The sequence below is a fragment of the Pungitius pungitius genome, chromosome 20 (assembly GCF_949316345.1).
Source record: "Pungitius pungitius chromosome 20, fPunPun2.1, whole genome shotgun sequence".
NCBI lineage: Eukaryota > Metazoa > Chordata > Actinopteri > Perciformes > Gasterosteidae > Pungitius > Pungitius pungitius.
Genome location: NC_084919.1, coordinates 375,489 through 395,000, shown reverse-complemented (window position 1 = coordinate 395,000; position 19,512 = coordinate 375,489). Strand labels below are relative to the sequence as shown.

The 19,512-nt window shown below is 48.6% G+C and overlaps 5 protein-coding genes across 7 annotated transcripts in view; 2 read left to right on the top strand and 3 right to left on the bottom strand.

Moving 5' to 3' along the window:
• Positions 1–1,819, top strand: part of LOC119195253 (uncharacterized) — a 3,390-nt gene extending 1,571 nt beyond the window's left edge. Inside the window, exons 3-4 of the mRNA XM_062559669.1 lie at positions 488–784; positions 862–1,819. Of these exons, the coding sequence (XP_062415653.1) occupies positions 488–784; positions 862–1,499 (935 nt within the window). The 3' untranslated portion in view covers positions 1,500–1,819. The remainder of the gene's footprint in view (positions 1–487; positions 785–861) is intronic.
• A 1,289-nt stretch (positions 1,820–3,108) lies between these two features.
• On the bottom strand, positions 3,109–5,362 carry tmem242 (transmembrane protein 242). The gene is made up of 4 exons (XM_037450065.2): positions 5,236–5,362; positions 4,634–4,734; positions 4,287–4,424; positions 3,109–3,615 (listed from the first exon to the last, which is right to left on the bottom strand). The coding sequence occupies exons 1-4, from the start codon at positions 5,318–5,320 to the stop codon at positions 3,508–3,510; spliced, it is 432 nt and encodes a 143-aa protein (XP_037305962.1). The 5' UTR covers positions 5,321–5,362; the 3' UTR covers positions 3,109–3,507.
• Positions 5,363–7,052: 1,690 nt separating this feature from the next.
• Positions 7,053–10,891, top strand: LOC119195248 (ribonucleoside-diphosphate reductase subunit M2). Its single transcript, XM_037450050.2, has 11 exons — positions 7,053–7,185; positions 7,702–8,050; positions 8,345–8,413; positions 8,908–9,054; positions 9,136–9,252; positions 9,357–9,490; positions 9,573–9,667; positions 9,752–9,885; positions 9,971–10,075; positions 10,157–10,270; positions 10,537–10,891. Exons 2-11 carry the CDS (start codon positions 7,970–7,972, stop codon positions 10,687–10,689), a joined length of 1,149 nt encoding a protein of 382 aa, XP_037305947.2. The 5' UTR covers positions 7,053–7,185; positions 7,702–7,969; the 3' UTR covers positions 10,690–10,891.
• Positions 10,892–11,029: 138 nt separating this feature from the next.
• lgals8a (galectin 8a) lies at positions 11,030–13,860 on the bottom strand. 2 transcript variants are annotated; one of them, XM_037450060.2, is made up of 9 exons: positions 13,705–13,860; positions 13,089–13,177; positions 12,808–13,018; positions 12,600–12,719; positions 12,404–12,475; positions 12,199–12,222; positions 11,986–12,074; positions 11,744–11,909; positions 11,030–11,305 (listed from the first exon to the last, which is right to left on the bottom strand). In XM_037450060.2, the coding sequence occupies exons 1-9, from the start codon at positions 13,741–13,743 to the stop codon at positions 11,156–11,158; spliced, it is 960 nt and encodes a 319-aa protein (XP_037305957.2). In that variant the 5' UTR covers positions 13,744–13,860; the 3' UTR covers positions 11,030–11,155. The 2 variants fall into 2 exon arrangements, with proteins under 2 accessions (XP_037305957.2, XP_037305958.2); XM_037450061.2 differs by lacking the exon at positions 12,199–12,222.
• A 360-nt stretch (positions 13,861–14,220) lies between these two features.
• Positions 14,221–18,745, bottom strand: LOC119195247 (ribonucleoside-diphosphate reductase subunit M2). 2 transcript variants are annotated; one of them, XM_062559705.1, is made up of 11 exons: positions 18,624–18,722; positions 17,099–18,372; positions 16,717–16,785; positions 16,076–16,222; positions 15,878–15,994; positions 15,640–15,773; positions 15,463–15,557; positions 15,245–15,378; positions 15,055–15,159; positions 14,860–14,973; positions 14,221–14,593 (listed from the first exon to the last, which is right to left on the bottom strand). In XM_062559705.1, exons 2-11 carry the CDS (start codon positions 17,177–17,179, stop codon positions 14,441–14,443), a joined length of 1,149 nt encoding a protein of 382 aa, XP_062415689.1. In that variant the 5' UTR covers positions 17,180–18,372; positions 18,624–18,722; the 3' UTR covers positions 14,221–14,440. The 2 variants fall into 2 exon arrangements, with proteins under 2 accessions (XP_062415689.1, XP_037305945.2); XM_037450048.2 differs by having other exon boundaries at positions 17,099–18,745.
• Positions 18,746–19,512: the final 767 nt, after the last annotated feature.

The following is a 19,512-nucleotide window of genomic DNA, read 5'->3' as shown; positions in this document are numbered from 1 at the left end:
AGCTCCAAAGCAAAGATCAAAACAATAAGTCCGTCCTTTAATACCGTCCGACTGTCTGCAGCTTCCAGCTCCAAAGCTTATTGGTTCCTACTGAAGACGTAAATATTTAAAACCACCAAACCTAAAACTAGAATGTATTATTATTTAAGTAGATACACTTAACTAAAGCTTATTGGACTAATGCAGTAAGAAAGTTCAATATTTCCTCACAAATGTCATGCAGCACAAGAACAATGAAGTCATTTGTGTATTTAATGTCCACCAAACACCTTCCATTTGGCTTCCTTTTAAATAACTGACAACATTGATTTCTGCGTCATATTTGTTTTCCTAAAGCAGCTTGAAGAGGACACAAATATTGTGATATATTCCTAATTGTGAGTATTATTGCAGGGGAACTGTGTCGCCTTCATTAGATGAACAAGTTAAATCTTAAAGACTATTCGCCAGCGGCTCATTGGACGATGTAACTTCCTGTGCTCTCCAGAGGCGGAATGCCGCAGGAAGTGGAAGACGCTGCGGGACCAGCACCGGAGGGAGAGGCAGCGGGAGAAGGACCGGCGGGAGAGCGGCATCGGGCTCTTCAACTACCGCCCCTGGAGGTACTCGGCCATCTTGTCCTTCCTGAACCCGTTCATCGACGCCAGAGCCGCAGGCTGCAACGGGTGGGCTCTGGACCCCCCGCCCCCCCTGCTGCCCCCCTCTGAGACGGGCTGCAGCACCACCACGGAGCCCCGGAGCGACGACGAAGACCACTACGGCCTGATCTACTCCGAAGGACCCGGTTTGTGGGGGGGGGGGGTCTTTGGTCTGTTTCTCTTGAAGAGAATAAAACGTGTTTTCTTGACTCCGCCCCCTCAGACGTCTCCGTAGTCGACGCCACGACAACCACCACCACCTCCTCGTCCTCCTCGTCCTCCTCCTTCCTCCACAGGAAGCGCCCGTCCTCCGCCAGCAGAGACGGCGCCGTCGGGTTCAAGGAGGCCAAGACGGAGTCGCCCTCGGGGGTCGCCACGACGACGCCGCACGACAGCATGAGGGAGCTCTTTGAGGTGATGATGCAGTCCGTCACGTCGCTCGCCGCCTCCTTGGCCTCTTCCTCGGATCCGCCTCCTCGTCCCGACCTCCGTCACCTCCCCCCGCCGCCCTGCTCCGCCTCCCGCCTCAGCCACTTGAAAACAGAGGAGCAGGAGGCCGTGGCGGCGGAGCTTCTGGACGACCGAACCGACGGCGAGGAGGAGGAGGAGGAGGCGTCCAGCAGGCCGACCCGAGCCAGGAGGAGGAGCAGCGACGGCCTGCTGCAGGAGTACGTGAGGAGGATGGAGGCCAGGGAGGCGCAGCGAGACCGGGACCTGGACCAGAGAGACCATGTGACCCTGTTCCTGCTGAGCCTGGCGCCGGCCATGAGGAGGCTTCCTGCTGAGAAGCAGTCGTGGGTCAGAACCAAGATGCAGCAGCTGCTGCACGAGGCCGAGTTCGGCGCTTTGAGTTTTCAGTGAATCCCGACTTGTTTGACTTTTTTATTGATACTTTGGGACGAGAAAATATATTTAACTTGGAAAAAGTAATTTTCTCCATTTCTATGAGAATGTAACAGGTTCATGTGCTGTTTTTTAAATAAAACCCCCATTTTCAGTCATTCCATTTAAACACGACTCATTGACATGAATCCTTATTATTATCTTTTATATATTAACATTATATTATATTATTATACACACAAAAGCCTCTGGGTTTGGTTCTGTGTAAAAAGTCCAAAACGTGTGAGATAAAGACATCCGTTCATCCTGGGTGAAACTTTAGTAGAATAACTGGTCATTTTCAGTTTGATTATTTAAACATAAAAGCACTCTTCACTACTGATGTAATCATCAAATGAGACAATAATGCAGAATGAATCATCTGGACTGGTGGATGGAGGAAGAGGAGGAGACGGAGGATGAAGATCAGCAACAAGAGGAGGACGTCAGCCCGGAATCATCTACCACCAACAAGCCTCCTGTGAGGCTCTGAGCGTCAGGAGGTGGAGGTGGAGGTGGAGGAGGTGGAGGTGGAGGGCGCTGCTCACATCAACATGGCAGAAGGGTTGTGTGTTTCTCGCTGTGATTGATCTCGTCCAATCAGGAACCCCGGAGGCGTGGCGGGTGATGATGTCACTGAAGTCCGGCCTGTTAGCAGAGAGCACCTGGACACCATCAGCAGCGCGAGCTCCTTCCGCCGCCCACGGGTCCGACTCGCTTATCCTCCGATACCCAGAAAGGCTTTTATTGTGAAGCAGTGGGGTTTCAAAATAAAAGCTCATTGTGGAGTATTACCGCCGCTGCCTCGTCCAGATCTTCAGCATCCTGGAGGAGTACGAGGTGGGAGCCGGGGGCCACAGGACCCTGCTGGGACCCCCCCCCGAGCAGGAGGTGCTATCCCAGGGCCCATCAGGTGAGGAGACCCAGGAGGTCAACATGTCCCCAACAGGCCAGCAAGGAGGACAAGCTTCCTATCAGCGTGGAGGAGGACAACAAAAATAAAAATATCAGAACGTTACGTCTGAACATGAAGCAGCTTCCTTTACAAACAACTCCCATGATGCAACGCTGCGTCACCTGACGTAATTCTGTCTTAAAACATTTCACTCGGCTGTAACTTTTACTTCCAAAGGGCCAGAAGACTTTTTAATAAAGTTCCTGTTGAAAGTTTAGTGATTAAAAATGATTTATGATTTTAGGGGAAACATCAGAACATCAAAGTACAACAACATCAATTTAAAAAGTAATCTGAATATTGTAATTTAAGATCATATACATTTCTTAAATGACAGTATTTCAACAAAATGAATAAGTGAACATTTTAATAGTTAATATACTGTTAACAGGAGTTTCTCATGTAGAAGGACATGTGGGACCTTAAGATGAAAGTTTATTTTTTCCTCCATCAACATGATTCCTGGTAAACAAACTACAGAAACCAGCAGTGTGGAATCTTAGCGTGTTAGCTGCATGAAGCTAACATGCTAACACGCTAACACGCCGATAAGAACTGGACTGCTGGTTTGTTTTTGCACTTCAGTTTATTTGCGTCTAACTCCACCCGCCAAGCAGGGTGTCCTGCTGGCAGAAACCAGGGCCCCTAAATGTAACGTGACCTTTGACTCTTTATGAACTCTGGGCCTCTGGAGTCCATCACGATCCTTCTGGGTCTCTGAGCCAAACACGTTTTAAATGGAGTCCATGTCGCCAAAAAGTCTCCAGAACCAGGACGTCACTTTGACTTAAAGACGGCGTCCCAGTCCACAGGTCCAGAACCAGGACGTCACTTTGACTTAAAGACAGCGTCCCAGTCCACAGGTCCAGAACCAGGACGTCACTTTGACTTAAAGACAGCGTCCCAGTCCACAGGTCCAGAACCAGGACGTCACTTTGACTTAAAGACAGCGTCCCAGTCCACAGGTCCAGAACCAGGACGTCACTTTGACTTAAAGACAGCGTCCCAGTCCACAGGTCCAGAACCAGGACGTCACTTTGACTTAAAGACAGCGTCCCAGTCCACAGGTCCAGAAGCTTCCTCCGAGTTCTTCGGGACGGTCGGGAAGAGCGACTGCATCTTGTGTCTGAACTCTGATAACTGAAAGAGACGAAGAAGAACGTCACAGGAACCTGGTGTGTGCATGTGTGTGTGTGTGTGCGTGTGCATGTGTGTGTGCGTGTGCATGTGTGTGTGTGTGTGTGCGTGTGCATGTGTGCGTGTGTGTGTGCGTGTGCATGTGTGCGTGTGTGTGTGTGTGCATGTGCGTGTTTGTGTGCGTGTGTGTGTGTGCGTGCGTGTGCATGTGTGCGTGTGTGTGTGTGCGTGCGTGTGCATGTGTGTGTGTGTTTGTGTGTGTGTGCGTGTGTGTGTATGTGTGCGTTTGTGTGTGTGTGTTTGTGCATGTGTGTGTGTGTGTGTGCGTGTTTGTGTGCGTGTGTGCGTGCGTGTGCATGTGTGTGTGCGTTTGTGTGTGTGTATGTGTGTGTTTGTGCATGTGTGCGTGTGTGTGTATGTGTGCGTTTGTGTGTGTGTGTTTGTGCATGTGTGTGTGTGTGTGTGCGTGTTTGTGTGCGTGTGTGCGTGCGTGTGCATGTGTGTGTGCGTTTGTGTGTGTGTATGTGTGTGTTTGTGCATGTGTGCGTGTGTGTGTATGTGTGTATGTGTGCGTTTGTGTGTGTGTGTGTGTTTGTGCATGTGTGTGTGCATGTGTGTGTGTGTGTGCATGTGTGTGTGTGGGTGTGTGTGTGTGCGTGCGCACACAGACGCACGCTGTGAACCCCGAGGAGCTTCCACACGGCGGCGCTCAGCAGGCCGACCCCACAGCAGGCGAACAGGGAACCCAAACCCAGAGCTCGGAGGGCCAGAGAGGCTCCGCTCTCTGGGACGGCTGCTGTGGACACCACGCCCTGCAGGGGGGCAGTGAACGCACCGTCAGGGAACTACAGCCAGTGAACGCACCATTTCCTTTATTGTTACTGAATCCCTTTAAGCTTGTATACGCATCTTTTCATTTTACTGCTATATTTCTTTTAGCTTGAATTAGTTGAGTGGACTGTTCAAAGCGTCACGGGGGGGGGGGGGGGGGGGGAGAGGGGGGGGGAGAGGGGGGGCTCACCTTACTGAACCAGCCGGGACTTTTCTTCCTGGCGAGCGCCAACGAGGAGCCGAATCCCGCCAGCATCCCTGCAGACGCCACCGTGGTGAGGAAAGCTGCACCTGCACACAGGAAGTCTCCATCCATTACTTCTTCTTCTTCTTCTTCTGTGAAACGCTCTTCTCAACAAACCGGATGCTCGTCTTGGACATTAATGTGAACAAAAGCTCATTGTTTTCATTTTCTCTTTTTTAAAGTCTCACACCTGAGAGAAGACGTTAAGATGTTATTTTACATTAGTAACACCGTTTTGGGGGATTATTCCAAGCCGAACGGAGCCGTACAACTTAATATTCAGATAAACAGTAAAGATGTAGATTAGTGCTCTTTAAGAACGAACATTAAAAGGAGGAACCCTGTTAGTTAGCTTGTTACGGGAAAACCCATTTTATTATATTTACTGACAATTAGCCCCAAATATTCAGCAATCGTACAATTCGATTTTTACTGTGTGAATGCGCGAGGTCACTAAAACAAGCCGAGTTATGGAGGACAGTTGTCTTTGCTATGACGTCACACACAGACACGTAAGCTCATGAGCGACTTGCTCACAGCTGTCTTGCCTTTTAACAGCTGCAGTTTGGCCTCTTGGTCTTTTTCTGCTTCTTCTCCCACGTTAGCGGTCATGTTTCCATCAGCGGCTGCCATGTTTAATTCTGTCCGTCTGCGTAAAAGGACCGGGTAGAAACAAGCTAGGAACCTTCTATGTGTTTGGATTTTGGATTATAATATATATATATAATAATTCTAGAAGTGACACCAAGTACTTTAAAGTCACAATTAATTGTTGTTTAATTTCTTCTAAACTCTTCTGTTCTAAATGTTCAAATGTTTACACAATAAACAACATCATGTGCATGAGAATCCGGTTAATTTTGATTTGAAGCATTTTATTTCTTGAACATGTAGACATTTAAAAAAAGAAAAATATTTAAATTTATTTAAAAATCAACATAGACATAGACCACAAAATTAGAAAAGTCACCTTTTGTTCAAGAAAAGGAGTAGAGAGAAGCAAAAGCTTATAGATACCCACCCCTATCTTATCCATATTCTCAATTTGTATATATTTGGAGATTAATATCATACATACATACATACACACACTCTCTCACACACACTCTCTCACCCTCACACACGCACGCATACTCACACTCACAAATAAAAACAATTTAAATTTCCGTCACTGAATATTTTCACAGGTCTCATATTTGGCTAATGTGTATAATTTAAGATGTTTTTTGAACTGTGCAATATGTTTACAATCTCTGATCTTATCTGGTAAGTTGTTCCACAACTTCACCCCACAGACCGATATGCACCTGCTTTTGAGTGTAGAGTGCACCTTTGGTTGCCTCAGTTTCAGTCTCCCTCTTAAATTATAGTCTCCTAGTCTGTCGCTAAACAAACTTTGAAGGTTTCCTGAGAGTAGGCTGTTTGTTGCTTTAAATACAATCTGTAACGTTTTAAAATCTTTTAAGTCCATATATTTAATTTCAGAAATAATGTGTTTGTGTGTTCATAGTACCCCACCTTATTAACTATCCGTATTGCTTTTTTTTGAATTGTGCATATTGCCTGTAGGGTGCTTTTGTAGGTATTACCCCACACTTCCACACAGTAACTCAAATAGGGGGCAAACAGTGTACAGTACAGTGCATGCAGTGATTGTATATTCAATATATGTCTGACTCTGACTAGTATCCCTACACATCGTGCCAATTTTGAGTGTACACGAGTGACCTGTGGCCTCCACCTGAGCTTGTGGTCTATCATTACACCTAGAAAGGAGTATTCAAACACCCTTTTGATTTTTATATTATCAATCTTTAGTTCAATGTGTGTGTTTGCTTGTGTGTTACTTTTACCAAAGACCATAAATTTGGTTTTCTTTACATTAAGTGATAATCTATTTATATCAAACCACAATTTCAACTTGGTTAACTCAGTCGAGACCGCCTCCAACAACTGTTCGAGGTTCCCTCCTTCACAGAATACATTTGTGTCATCTGCAAAAATAACATATTTCAGGATCCTGGATGCATTACTTATGTCATTTATATAAATAATAAATAGTTTTGGACCCAGTATTGATCCTTGCGGCACACCACAGGTAATATTTCTTAATCTAATTAGAAATAAAGGCGCTCCTTTGCATCATGAGTCAGAAGTATGGAAGCCCAAAGAGGACTTTATCAAAATGAGGATTAAATGGCCACATAGATGAGTGTTACTGGAATGCAATCGAACATGTATTATATACAGGCGTCACTGCCCGAGCTCCAGAGGGCGGCAGCAACGCGTCATAACGACTGCGTGCTGCCGTATAACACCATCGAAGAAGAAGAGTCACATACAGCAGCCAATCAGCGCTCTCGGTCCCATCGGAAGCCGAACAGTTGTCTCGGATCACATCCGCTTTTCGAGATGAAATCCACTTTAAACGGTCTGAATTTAGACTTTAAATGACGATAAACTGGTGTTTTGGAGCCCGAAACATGAACGGATGGAAGGTACAACACATCCGCTCAACCAACACAAACCCAACTATTTCGGTTAAATCGGCGTTTGTTTGTTTGAAGTAACAGGAATATAATCGAAATGTGTCACAATTTGGCAATTCTCAAGACCAAAACCACTTCATGTAATTTCTGATTATCACAACGTCGCTAAGAAGTAAAACACATTGTTTATAATGTATGCTAAATTCTCATTTTGGCGCTTAATTTTGAGGCAACGCCTTTGTTATGAAACAACAGTGAGGAAGACATTGCTTCTAAAGGTCACACATCGGTGATAATACTATTAAAACTGTAAAAAGAGCAGATCGACACGTAAAAATGCTGAAATAAAAGCGAATATCTTAATGCGGAAGTCAATGTTGCGCTATTCTTCAACGATGATAGCAAACATATTTACTGAATTGCTTTATTTTCCACAGTTTAACGATTTAAGTATTACAAGTAATTGGTGTCTTTGTTTGGATCATTCCGTAAACTCATTTAATGGGTTTCATAACGTCTCTTTAGTGGAGTTTTGTAACCTGGACTCAAACGAAGCCGGATGACGATCCAGCAGCACGTGATGGCGGCTTCGCCACCTGATTGGCTGCCACTTTAAAGAGACCCCCCCCTCACGCGTTCCTATTGGCCGGCTGCCTTCTGGCGCCAAGATTCCAATAAAGCAGGCAGCGGACGGCGGGAGCGGCTTCAGTCTGCTGTCCTCGTCTCCTGCTGCTCGAGCTTCAGCGCTTCTTCCCTCGACTCGAACCTCTTGTGCTCCTCAGAGAAGCTCGACATGTTTCCTACCCGCAGTCCTCTCTCCGTGAAGGCCCTCAGCGGCCAGATGGACAACATGGCGCTGGACAAAGAGAACACGGTGAGAACCAGCAAGTACTAGCTGCGTGTACTAGCTGCGTGTGCCGGTACTAGCTGCGTGTACCGGTACTAGCTGCGTGTGCAGGTACTAGCTGCGTGTGCAGGTACTAGCTGCGTGTACTAGCTGCGTGTACTAGCTGCGTGTGCCGGTACTAGCTGCGTGTACCGGTACTAGCTGCGTGTACCGGTACTAGCTGCGTGTGCAGGTACTAGCTGCGTGTGCAGGTACTAGCTGCGTGTACTAGCTGCGTGTACCGGTACTTGTTGTTTGACGGAGGCCTTTTCTCTCTTTCAGCCTCCGAGTCTGAACTCGAGCCGCATCCTGGCGTCTAAAACCGCGCGAAACCTCTTCAATGACGCCACGGTGAGTGACGTCATCTAACGCAGAGTGCCCCCATTCCCCTTAAAGTCTGCTTTTGATGTGTCGTTTTGATCAGTTTTGTTCTCGTGGCGCCCAAAATCTCTGTTGTGGCGCCAAACTGTGAACAGCTGTTGTTGTTCGTGATCGATGCCTCCAGTGGTGCTTGAGTGGATCGACTACATGTTGATGAATGCAGCAACACACGTTCTAGTTTCTCACACGTGACCTTGTTATCACTGCGGGCCACGGAAATGCTGCCTTTATTGATCTGCAGCAGATCATTATGTGCTTATTGGATACAGGATGAATATGTGGTGTTGGACACCTGGATCACGTGAATCTGTTAGACACCACTCATTCTACTCATTGGGTACTGTGTAGATCGATTGATCGTAGCATCCTAAATCATGGTTTCTGAGAACAGTGTGATACATAACATGAATTCTGCTGATCATTTAAAGACCCAAGTGTAGCAATGCGTGTGTTCTGTGTCTCAGTCCAAAGCCGTGAAGAAGAGCAGCCATGAGGAAGAGGAGCCTCTACTGAAGGAAAACCCTCGCCGCTTTGTCATCTTCCCCATCAAGTACCACGACATCTGGCAGATGTACAAGAAGGCTGAGGCCTCTTTCTGGACCGCAGAGGAGGTAACCACGGAGACGAGTGTGTGTGTGGGGGGGCAGAGCCTCCAGGTGTCTGGTCACGCTCACGTCCTGTGTTTTGTCCAGGTGGATCTGTCCAAGGACCTGCAGCACTGGGAGTCTCTGAAGGACGACGAGAGGTTCTTCATCTCTCACGTGTTGGCCTTCTTCGCCGCCAGCGACGGCATCGTCAACGAGAACTTGGTGAGAGGGCGGCAACAGCGCTTACATTTGTTCTAATTACAAACCTAAATTGTACTTCAAATATCCTAAAATATCCCCCTTGTTGTTCTGCATGTGACCACCAGGTGGAGCGCTTCTTGCAGGAAGTGCAGGTGACGGAGGCCAGATGTTTCTACGGTTTCCAGATCGCCATGGAGAACATCCACTCGGAGATGTACAGCCTCCTCATCAACAGCTACATCAAGGAGCCCAGCGACAGGTGAGCAGGTCATACTCGTCTGTGGGGGGGGGGGGGGGGGTCTCTGCCGGTTGGGTCTCACGGTGCGTTCACTGACCCACAGAGAATACCTCTTCAATGCCATCGAGACGCTGCCCTGTGTGAAGAAGAAGGCCGACTGGGCCATCAACTGGATCGGCAACAAGGCCGCCAACTACGGTAAGACACAGAGCTCCCTGTGGTGGGGCCCGCGGGGTCCGATGCCGCCTATTGATCCCGTCTCTCTCTCCCTGGTTCCTCCAGGAGAACGCGTGGTGGCCTTTGCCGCCGTGGAGGGCATCTTCTTCTCTGGGTCCTTCGCTGCCATCTTCTGGCTGAAGAAGAGAGGCCTGATGCCCGGCCTGACCTTCTCCAACGAGCTGATCAGCAGAGACGAGGTCATCATTGCTCATTGATCGGGGGTTCGTTGCTGGTCTCACTGTGTGCGTGGGGGTCCTCACTGGTTCCTCTTACTGGTTTCAGGGTCTTCACTGTGACTTTGCCTGCCTGATGTTCAAACATCTGGTAAACAAACCATCAGTAGAAAAGGTCACTGCGATCATCCGGAACGCCGTGGAGATCGAGCAGGTGGGTGGGCTCGCTCGCATCGCCGCCCCACTCGGCCGCTGGTCTCGCTGGTCTCACTGGTCTGTGGTTGGTTCCCCTCAGGAGTTCCTGACGGAGGCTCTGCCGGTGAAGCTGATCGGGATGAACTGCGACCTGATGAAGCAGTACATCGAGTTTGTGGCCGACAGGCTGATGCTGGAGCTGGGCTTCACCAAGGTAAGGGCGTCCCAGCAGGACCACGGCTCCCAGTAGGGCGCGGGGGCGGGTCTGTGGTGATGAGACGCGCAGGGGTACGGACCTCAGCCAGTGATGGGGGCTGAGTGCTGCTGCAGACGCTCTGACCGGAGGACGAGTGGTTCACCGGCAGAGCGACAGCAGCACGACACAGACGCTGGACTGAACAGACCGGGTTCTCCTGGGGGGGGTACGAAGCCTGGTGGACCAACTGTAGACCTCACAGAACCCCATGTTCCTCTCTGCAGATCTACCGGGTGGAGAACCCCTTTGACTTCATGGAGAACATCTCTCTGGAGGGGAAGACCAACTTCTTTGAGAAGCGAGTGGGCGAGTACCAGAGGATGGGCGTGATGTCCGGCACCACGGACAACACCTTCAGGCTGGACGCCGACTTCTGAGCAGAACCGCACCGCCTCCTGATAGGCCCGCTACCTCACTGCCCCAGTGCATGCTGGGAGGCGCTCTGACCCCAGACCAGTAGGAGCTTACTCTACTGGTGGTTTGGATCAGAACTCTTTTTATATTTATAAAACCTGCTATATTAGTATGTTTTGATGGAGTTTTTAAATATGGAATTAATGTGATTTATTTGTACAGTTGGTGTTTTTTTTAATAAAACCTTGATATACTTGATATACGTCTCTTGTCATCACATTCTGAGCTTTATGCTAAGCTAACGGGCTGTTGTGGAGCATTGACTTTAACCAGAGGGATGAGTTTACATCAAACTGATCGCATTAAAGAATTATTTATTAGTTCAATTTGAAAATAACAATCGTTTAGATCAAACTCCTTCATAAAGCTGAACTTGTCCTGGTGGCTTTATCTGATTTGTGGAATGTTCGGTGACTCAGAGGTCACAGGTCAGAAGACCTTCAGGTCCAGCAGCGTGACGTCTCCCAGGACCTCCAGCTGTGAGACCCGGCTCAGGTCCTGGACCCGGTGCTGGTAGTCCAGCTGGTGGATGCCGTCCACGGCGACTTTGAACCCCCGAGAGTCACAGAGGACGATCACCTACAAACACATGAGACGTCAGACTACAACTCCCAGAAGGCACTGCTTCCTCTAGTTAGTGTTCTACTGCTGAAGCATTGGGTCCTAAAGCTAAAGGATCAAAGTCTTGGTCACGAAACACAGATCTACACGTCGGGTCTGTGCCCAGATGTTTATAAAGCAGAACTCTTATCAGCCAATCACATGGCAGCACCTCACTGCCTTTAGGGCGTAGACATCGGGGGGGTTCAGACGAGTACGTCACACACTGCTCATCTACTGGGATCCAAACACACAACCTTCTGTAGGCTTCACAGACGGGTCCCAGATGAACAGGAAGTCCAAAACCACTCGTTACCACCAAGGAGACTCAACGCCATCTCTGGCCCCCCAGCAGTGTTTCCTGTTAGCTGAGGAGAGGGGCCCCTTGTGTTCTGCTGCTGTAGATCTTCTTCTTACCTCAAAGTACGCCCCTGCGCTGAAGGGGAATGCGGCGGCCATCTTTCTTTCCTCGGGGCCCCAGCACTCGGACAGGAAGGAGTTCCGGACGAAGACGCGCTCCTTCAGGCGAGCGTTCAGGTGGAGAGCGATGTCGCCGCCGGCGACCCGCAGGTTTATCGCAAAGCTGCACCACAGAAGAAGAAATGTTAGAAGTCGTCATGTTGGAGGCTTTATTACCAGAGGGGGGGCGGCAGGCTCACCTCCGAGCGTTCTCATTGGTCCTCCCTGAGACGGAGACGCTGCGTCCGACACTCAGTCCGCTCACAAGCTCCGCCCTGAAGGGGACGCCCTGTGGGGACAATATGCGTCAAATGTCAATTCATTCACGTCCTCATTCTATGAGCGCCAGAGTAATATGAAGAATTCAAATCTACATCAGACCTAAAAGTCTCTTTTTATCTTCCACAACTCACCGAATCACCAGAAGAGCTCATCAGCTGCAAGACATTTATTTTATTCATCATTTTCAATCACAAACACTTTTAAAAAGGTAAAAGATGTTATAGTGATGTAATAAAGACTCCACATGGCAAGTTTACTTATTTTATTTTATTAGAATCTGTATTGCGACAAATTGATTTGATTTCAGCTCGGCAGGAAGTCGACGTGAGTACGAACCGTCTGATGAGGTCTCTGGTTACTCTCTGCTGCCTCCTGATTGGTCGGACTGGTCACAGGTGAAACTTCACTCTAAACAACAATAACACAAGTTTGATACTTTTCTTGAGGCAAACGGGACGCTTGTGACCTTTAAACCCTGACCCTCACACCATGTGACCCTCACACCCTGTGACCCTCACACCCTGTGACCCACCTGAACCGGGAGGATTCCAACAGCTTGAACATCGACGTCTCCAGAAACGGACAAAGTGTCGACTCGCTGCAGATCGACTCGGTGACTGAACACCAACAGGTGGGCCCCGTTTACTGCCACCTGAAGTACCAGTAGTGTGTGAGTAGATATATGCACACACACACACACACACACACACACACACACACCTATGTTAAGCGTCTCTGACCTTGAAGGCGTCCTTGAGGACGAGGACCACGAGCTCGAAGGTCTCCCCGGGCCTCAGGGCCCCCGTGTGGAGGAGCTCCTCCGGGCCCCAGCGCTCGTCCTGCAGAGAGTTGCAGACGATGCTCGGAGACCTTCTGAACCTCGGGTTGAAGTGAAAGGCCACGTCGGCCCTCGGCTTCACGCTGCTGCCACACAGGAAGTCCACCTGGAACCTGTGTGTGAGGGGGGGGGGTCAATGAGACAGGGGTTATCCTACTCCACCTCTTCTGGGCTGGTCCTCACCTGTGGGCCCCAGGCGGCACGGAGCCCTGAATGAGAACCATCTCGCCGGGCAGCAGTCCTCCCAGGATGGTCCCAGCGAAAGGAATCGCCTGATGAGGAAGATCACGTCATCATCATCATCGTCATCGTGGGGCTTTTAGAGTCATTGATGCACAAATCACCTCCTTTTGAACTTATTATTCTCTTCTTCTCACAGGGAACATTTAGGACCTCCTAAATAAAGTTGTAATGTTGCAAAGTGATCTACAGCTCAATGATTGACACCAGTAACTATTCACTAATGCTTTAGTATTTCACAGTTTAAGTGTCCAATTCAGAGGTTATTAAACATTAAACTGGACTCAAAGCCAATTCAAATTAAGTTAGAATTAAGCATGACGCACTTCGATGGGATTTATAGTAAATTCACAAATAGAACATTACATAACTCAGGTAACAATTTTAAACATGTCATAAAAGGCTCACATTCAAAATTCATTACTTTGAGCAGCTCTTAAACGAAGCGGCTAGCCCAGGTGCTAGCTCGCATGCTAACCGGAAAAGGTCCGTAACAAAGTGAACTTCAATGGCGACAAGAAAACGGAGACAACGATGAGCGAGAACCGAGGAAACTCACCGGGTTAGAAAAGCTTTGTCTCGGGTTAGAAACAGACATGTTGTGGCACAAAAGCGAAGCTTGTTTGGACTTTTGTTTACTTCCTGGTTCTACGTCATCACGCAAACGTTAGCGAGGATAAATACGTCATCACGCAGAGACACTGCGGGTGCGAACACGGTCAGCTGACGACGCGCATTACAGCCTGCGGAGGTTGGACAGCATGACGTCACTGGTCATGAGACAATGACTCAGTGGGTTTCATACTTACATAAAGCCTTTATTTGTTGAATCTTATTAAAGAAGCAAAACAAAACATAAGATAGCTCAATATTTCATGTTAACTAATCCTAACCTTAGCTTATAAACATTTAAATGAGCTGGATTTTAGACTCTGGATATTTGTTATGCACTTAAGGACATTTCCATAATTTCCTTACATTGTCAGAGTAGAAGAGGGCTTTATGATAAAGAAACAGCCCGTTAGCATAAAGCTCAGAACGTGATGACAAGAGACGTATATCAAGTATATCAAGGTTTTATTAAAAAAAACACCAACTGTACAAATAAATCACATTAATTCCATATTTAAAAACTCCATCAAAACATACTAATATAGCAGGTTTTATAAATATAAAAAGAGTTCTGATCCAAACCACCAGTAGAGTAAGCTCCTACTGGTCTGGGGTCAGAGCGCCTCCCAGCATGCACTGGGGCAGTGAGGTAGCGGGCCTATCAGGAGGCGGTGCGGTTCTGCTCAGAAGTCGGCGTCCAGCCTGAAGGTGTTGTCCGTGGTGCCGGACATCACGCCCATCCTCTGGTACTCGCCCACTCGCTTCTCAAAGAAGTTGGTCTTCCCCTCCAGAGAGATGTTCTCCATGAAGTCAAAGGGGTTCTCCACCCGGTAGATCTGCAGAGAGGAACATGGGGTTCTGTGAGGTCTACAGTTGGTCCACCAGGCTTCGTACCCCCCCCAGGAGAACCCGGTCTGTTCAGTCCAGCGTCTGTGTCGTGCTGCTGTCGCTCTGCCGGTGAACCACTCGTCCTCCGGTCAGAGCGTCTGCAGCAGCACTCAGCCCCCATCACTGGCTGAGGTCCGTACCCCTGCGCGTCTCATCACCACAGACCCGCCCCCGCGCCCTACTGGGAGCCGTGGTCCTGCTGGGACGCCCTTACCTTGGTGAAGCCCAGCTCCAGCATCAGCCTGTCGGCCACAAACTCGATGTACTGCTTCATCAGGTCGCAGTTCATCCCGATCAGCTTCACCGGCAGAGCCTCCGTCAGGAACTCCTGAGGGGAACCAACCACAGACCAGTGAGACCAGCGAGACCAGCGGCCGAGTGGGGCGGCGATGCGAGCGAGCCCACCCACCTGCTCGATCTCCACGGCGTTCCGGATGATCGCAGTGACCTTTTCTACTGATGGTTTGTTTACCAGATGTTTGAACATCAGGCAGGCAAAGTCACAGTGAAGACCCTGAAACCAGTAAGAGGAACCAGTGAGGACCCCCACGCACACAGTGAGACCAGCAACGAACCCCCGATCAATGAGCAATGATGACCTCGTCTCTGCTGATCAGCTCGTTGGAGAAGGTCAGGCCGGGCATCAGGCCTCTCTTCTTCAGCCAGAAGATGGCAGCGAAGGACCCAGAGAAGAAGATGCCCTCCACGGCGGCAAAGGCCACCACGCGTTCTCCTGGAGGAACCAGGGAGAGAGAGACGGGATCAATAGGCGGCATCGGACCCCGCGGGCCCCACCACAGGGAGCTCTGTGTCTTACCGTAGTTGGCGGCCTTGTTGCCGATCCAGTTGATGGCCCAGTCGGCCTTCTTCTTCACACAGGGCAGCGTCTCGATGGCATTGAAGAGGTATTCTCTGTGGGTCAGTGAACGCACCGTGAGACCCAACCGGCAGAGACCCCCCCCCCCCCCCCCACAGACGAGTATGACCTGCTCACCTGTCGCTGGGCTCCTTGATGTAGCTGTTGATGAGGAGGCTGTACATCTCCGAGTGGATGTTCTCCATGGCGATCTGGAAACCGTAGAAACATCTGGCCTCCGTCACCTGCACTTCCTGCAAGAAGCGCTCCACCTGGTGGTCACATGCAGAACAACAAGGGGGATATTTTAGGATATTTGAAGTACAATTTAGGTTTGTAATTAGAACAAATGTAAGCGCTGTTGCCGCCCTCTCACCAAGTTCTCGTTGACGATGCCGTCGCTGGCGGCGAAGAAGGCCAACACGTGAGAGATGAAGAACCTCTCGTCGTCCTTCAGAGACTCCCAGTGCTGCAGGTCCTTGGACAGATCCACCTGGACAAAACACAGGACGTGAGCGTGACCAGACACCTGGAGGCTCTGCCCCCCCACACACACACTCGTCTCCGTGGTTACCTCCTCTGCGGTCCAGAAAGAGGCCTCAGCCTTCTTGTACATCTGCCAGATGTCGTGGTACTTGATGGGGAAGATGACAAAGCGGCGAGGGTTTTCCTTCAGTAGAGGCTCCTCTTCCTCATGGCTGCTCTTCTTCACGGCTTTGGACTGAGACACAGAACACACGCATTGCTACACTTGGGTCTTTAAATGATCAGCAGAATTCATGTTATGTATCACACTGTTCTCAGAAACCATGATTTAGGATGCTACGATCAATCGATCTACACAGTACCCAATGAGTAGAATGAGTGGTGTCTAACAGATTCACGTGATCCAGGTGTCCAACACCACATATTCATCCTGTATCCAATAAGCACATAATGATCTGCTGCAGATCAATAAAGGCAGCATTTCCGTGGCCCGCAGTGATAACAAGGTCACGTGTGAGAAACTAGAACGTGTGTTGCTGCATTCATCAACATGTAGTCGATCCACTCAAGCACCACTGGAGGCATCGATCACGAACAACAACAGCTGTTCACAGTTTGGCGCCACAACAGAGATTTTGGGCGCCACGAGAACAAAACTGATCAAAACGACACATCAAAAGCAGACTTTAAGGGGAATGGGGGCACTCTGCGTTAGATGACGTCACTCACCGTGGCGTCATTGAAGAGGTTTCGCGCGGTTTTAGACGCCAGGATGCGGCTCGAGTTCAGACTCGGAGGCTGAAAGAGAGAAAAGGCCTCCGTCAAACAACAAGTACCGGTACACGCAGCTAGTACACGCAGCTAGTACCTGCACACGCAGCTAGTACCTGCACACGCAGCTAGTACCGGTACACGCAGCTAGTACCGGTACACGCAGCTAGTACCGGCACACGCAGCTAGTACACGCAGCTAGTACACGCAGCTAGTACCTGCACACGCAGCTAGTACCTGCACACGCAGCTAGTACCGGTACACGCAGCTAGTACCGGTACACGCAGCTAGTACCGGCACACGCAGCTAGTACACGCAGCTAGTACTTGCTGGTTCTCACCGTGTTCTCTTTGTCCAGCGCCATGTTGTCCATCTGGCCGCTGAGGGCCTTCACGGAGAGAGGACTGCGGGTAGGAAACATGTCGAGCTTCTCTGAGGAGCACAAGAGGTTCGAGTCGAGGGAAGAAGCGCTGAAGCTCGAGCAGCAGGAGACGAGGACAGCAGACTGAAGCCGCTCCCGCCGTCCGCTGCCTGCTTTATTGGAATCTTGGCGCCAGAAGGCAGCCGGCCAATAGGAACGCGTGAGGGGGGGGTCTCTTTAAAGTGGCAGCCAATCAGGTGGCGAAGCCGCCATCACGTGCTGCTGGATCGTCATCCGGCTTCGTTTGAGTCCAGGTTACAAAACTCCACTAAAGAGACGTTATGAAACCCATTAAATGAGTTTACGGAACACGTATAGTTGTTGTTACACATAGAACTTGCTTTATTTTCGTTTGTCTTTACATACTTGTTTGGGTTGACTAATATAAAGACTTGTTCGTCTAGACAATATATATTTGTATGAATACATATAACATACAACACCTTTAGGTGGTACTGTTTTTATCAGATGTGAGAACGTAAACTCACATTAAGCCTATAGTGTCAAAAGTAAGATTGCATCCGGGTAATTTGACTCCATGTACAGATATATAGACACGTTTCTGTCTCAGAAGCACAAACAAAAGCCTTCTCAAACATGGCGCCAGAACCGACTGAAATCAGCTGTTTCCGGCCTCGAGGCTTGGCTCTGATTGGTTGCTTGAGAACACAGCGGGTAAATGTAGGTGAGGAGTCGCCCCCTAGCGACAGTAAGCCAACCTCATAATCATAAGCTTTCTTCAGAGAACTCTTCAAATGCCACGTCAGAAACAATCAGGGACATGTAGTATTATTCTAGAGATAATGCAAATCATTATTACAATCATAATAACCAGTGTAACCATAATAATAATTACACGTCATTTTATTTAGCAGATGCTGTTATCTAAAGCAACAATAATTGCATCAAGTGAAAAAGTGAATTCAATAGACCTTTTCACAAGCGTATTTGTTACCGGAAATACGCAATCGCTGCGTTAATCTTCTAAACAAATGGCGCAAGCAACGAGAAAAAGTAACTGTAGCGTACCGGGCTGATCTTGTTATTCCCCAAATGTGTCGTTTCATTCCGTCCCTGTTGATGGGCTGTCTAACTCATTTCAGGTTGGGTTCAGATACGGGGGTCACAAGCTTGACACATGGGCTCTAGTCCCTTTCCTTGGAACCATTTCACCCCCAAAAGGACAAAGGAGCCTGTTTGAGCGGAGCCACAAACGGCAGCTGATGACGTTGCGTTCGGCTTTAACATCATTGTCGCTGCACACAACACGTTCACTACAGAACAACCACAATGCTTCATTAAAAGCAGACTATAATGCGTTAGTAAGGTATTCTATTTCCTCTATACTCTACTTACATCATGTCTGAGTGGACACGCTAATGAGTTGTCATTCTAGTTAGCAGTTCAGTAGCTAACAGTTAGCCTGATCACTCTCACTTGTTACCTTCATACTGATGGAAAAGTGTGGACCATTCTCGGTACTTGCAACGTCAGCAAATGTAATTGTAATTGTAGGTAAATCTGTGAGCGAAGTTGTGAAGACTCCATGGCCGTTTCTCAATATGCGTTCTTGTGTGGACTTTTGTTCTCGTGGACTCGTGAAACGTCATCAGTCGCAGCCCGAGTACTGTTCCAATTCTCAAGTCCGCATCTGGCCGAGAACGGTCATAATACCCGGATGTGGCTCGCCCCGCCCATTTTACCGGGCATGCATCGAAGCAGGCTCGTCTGTTCTTGTGAGAGACATATATCCCAGAATGCATTTCACCTCAGCAACAGGCAACAACGACAGAGGAAAATAAACACAACTTTATGTCGAAGTTTATAAATACTACTTTTTTAAGTAACGTAATGTAATTTTCTGACTGAATAGTAAAATATTTAAGTAAAAAACTAAAATAAAAACGTATTAGGAAGACCAGCTGACGTGGTGACGTCATCAAGTCAGCTGCTGTTCCAATTGCGGAAATGACCGTTCTCCCGAACCTGCGAGTCAGGACTCCCGAGTCTGTCTCCCGAGTCTATTCTCGCGGGAACGCGAGTCCGTTCTCGCCGTCTTAGGTATTGAGAAACGGCCATTGTTTCTCCCGATGTGTTCCACTTTCGGATTGAATACGCATTTCCGGTTTTTGTTTTAAAGTTTTCCCCAGTCATTTTCATCCTTGACCAAAATTAGAATATATATATATAAAGCATATATAATAATCAGGCATATTGATCCTCGTCTCGTGTTGTTTTAAAGTACCGCTCTACCTGACTTCCTTTATTATTTATTTACCAATGGAATTTATTTCTGTTCTTTAATTCATTCTCTTTGGCTTCGACCGAATGTC

Coding starts and splice junctions, on each gene's coding strand:
- LOC119195247 (XM_037450048.2), bottom strand. CDS start 17,179: ATGTTTCCTACCCGCAGTCCTCTCTCCGTGAAGGCCCTCAGCGGCCAG. Junction 15,379..15,462: donor CAACAAGGCCGCCAACTACG/GTAAGACACAGA, acceptor TGGTTCCTCCAG/GAGAACGCGTGGTGGCCTTT. Junction 15,160..15,244: donor AGCTGATCAGCAGAGACGAG/GTCATCATTGCT, acceptor TACTGGTTTCAG/GGTCTTCACTGTGACTTTGC.
- tmem242 (XM_037450065.2), bottom strand. CDS start 5,320: ATGGCAGCCGCTGATGGAAACATGACCGCTAACGTGGGAGAAGAAGCA. Junction 4,425..4,633: donor GTCCCGGCTGGTTCAGTAAG/GTGAGCCCCCCC, acceptor GCCCCCCTGCAG/GGCGTGGTGTCCACAGCAGC. Junction 3,616..4,286: donor AGCTCCTCGGGGTTCACAGC/GTGCGTCTGTGT, acceptor CGTCTCTTTCAG/TTATCAGAGTTCAGACACAA.
- lgals8a (XM_037450060.2), bottom strand. CDS start 13,743: ATGTCTGTTTCTAACCCGAGACAAAGCTTTTCTAACCCG. Junction 13,019..13,088: donor GTGCCGCCTGGGGCCCACAG/GTGAGGACCAGC, acceptor CCTCACACACAG/GTTCCAGGTGGACTTCCTGT. Junction 12,075..12,198: donor TGAGCTCTTCTGGTGATTCG/GTGAGTTGTGGA, acceptor TTGTCCCCACAG/GGCGTCCCCTTCAGGGCGGA.
- LOC119195248 (XM_037450050.2), top strand. CDS start 7,970: ATGTTTCCTACCCGCAGTCCTCTCTCCGTGAAGGCCCTCAGCGGCCAG. Junction 8,051..8,344: donor CGCTGGACAAAGAGAACACG/GTGAGAACCAGC, acceptor TCTCTCTTTCAG/CCTCCGAGTCTGAACTCGAG. Junction 9,253..9,356: donor GCATCGTCAACGAGAACTTG/GTGAGAGGGCGG, acceptor TGTGACCACCAG/GTGGAGCGCTTCTTGCAGGA.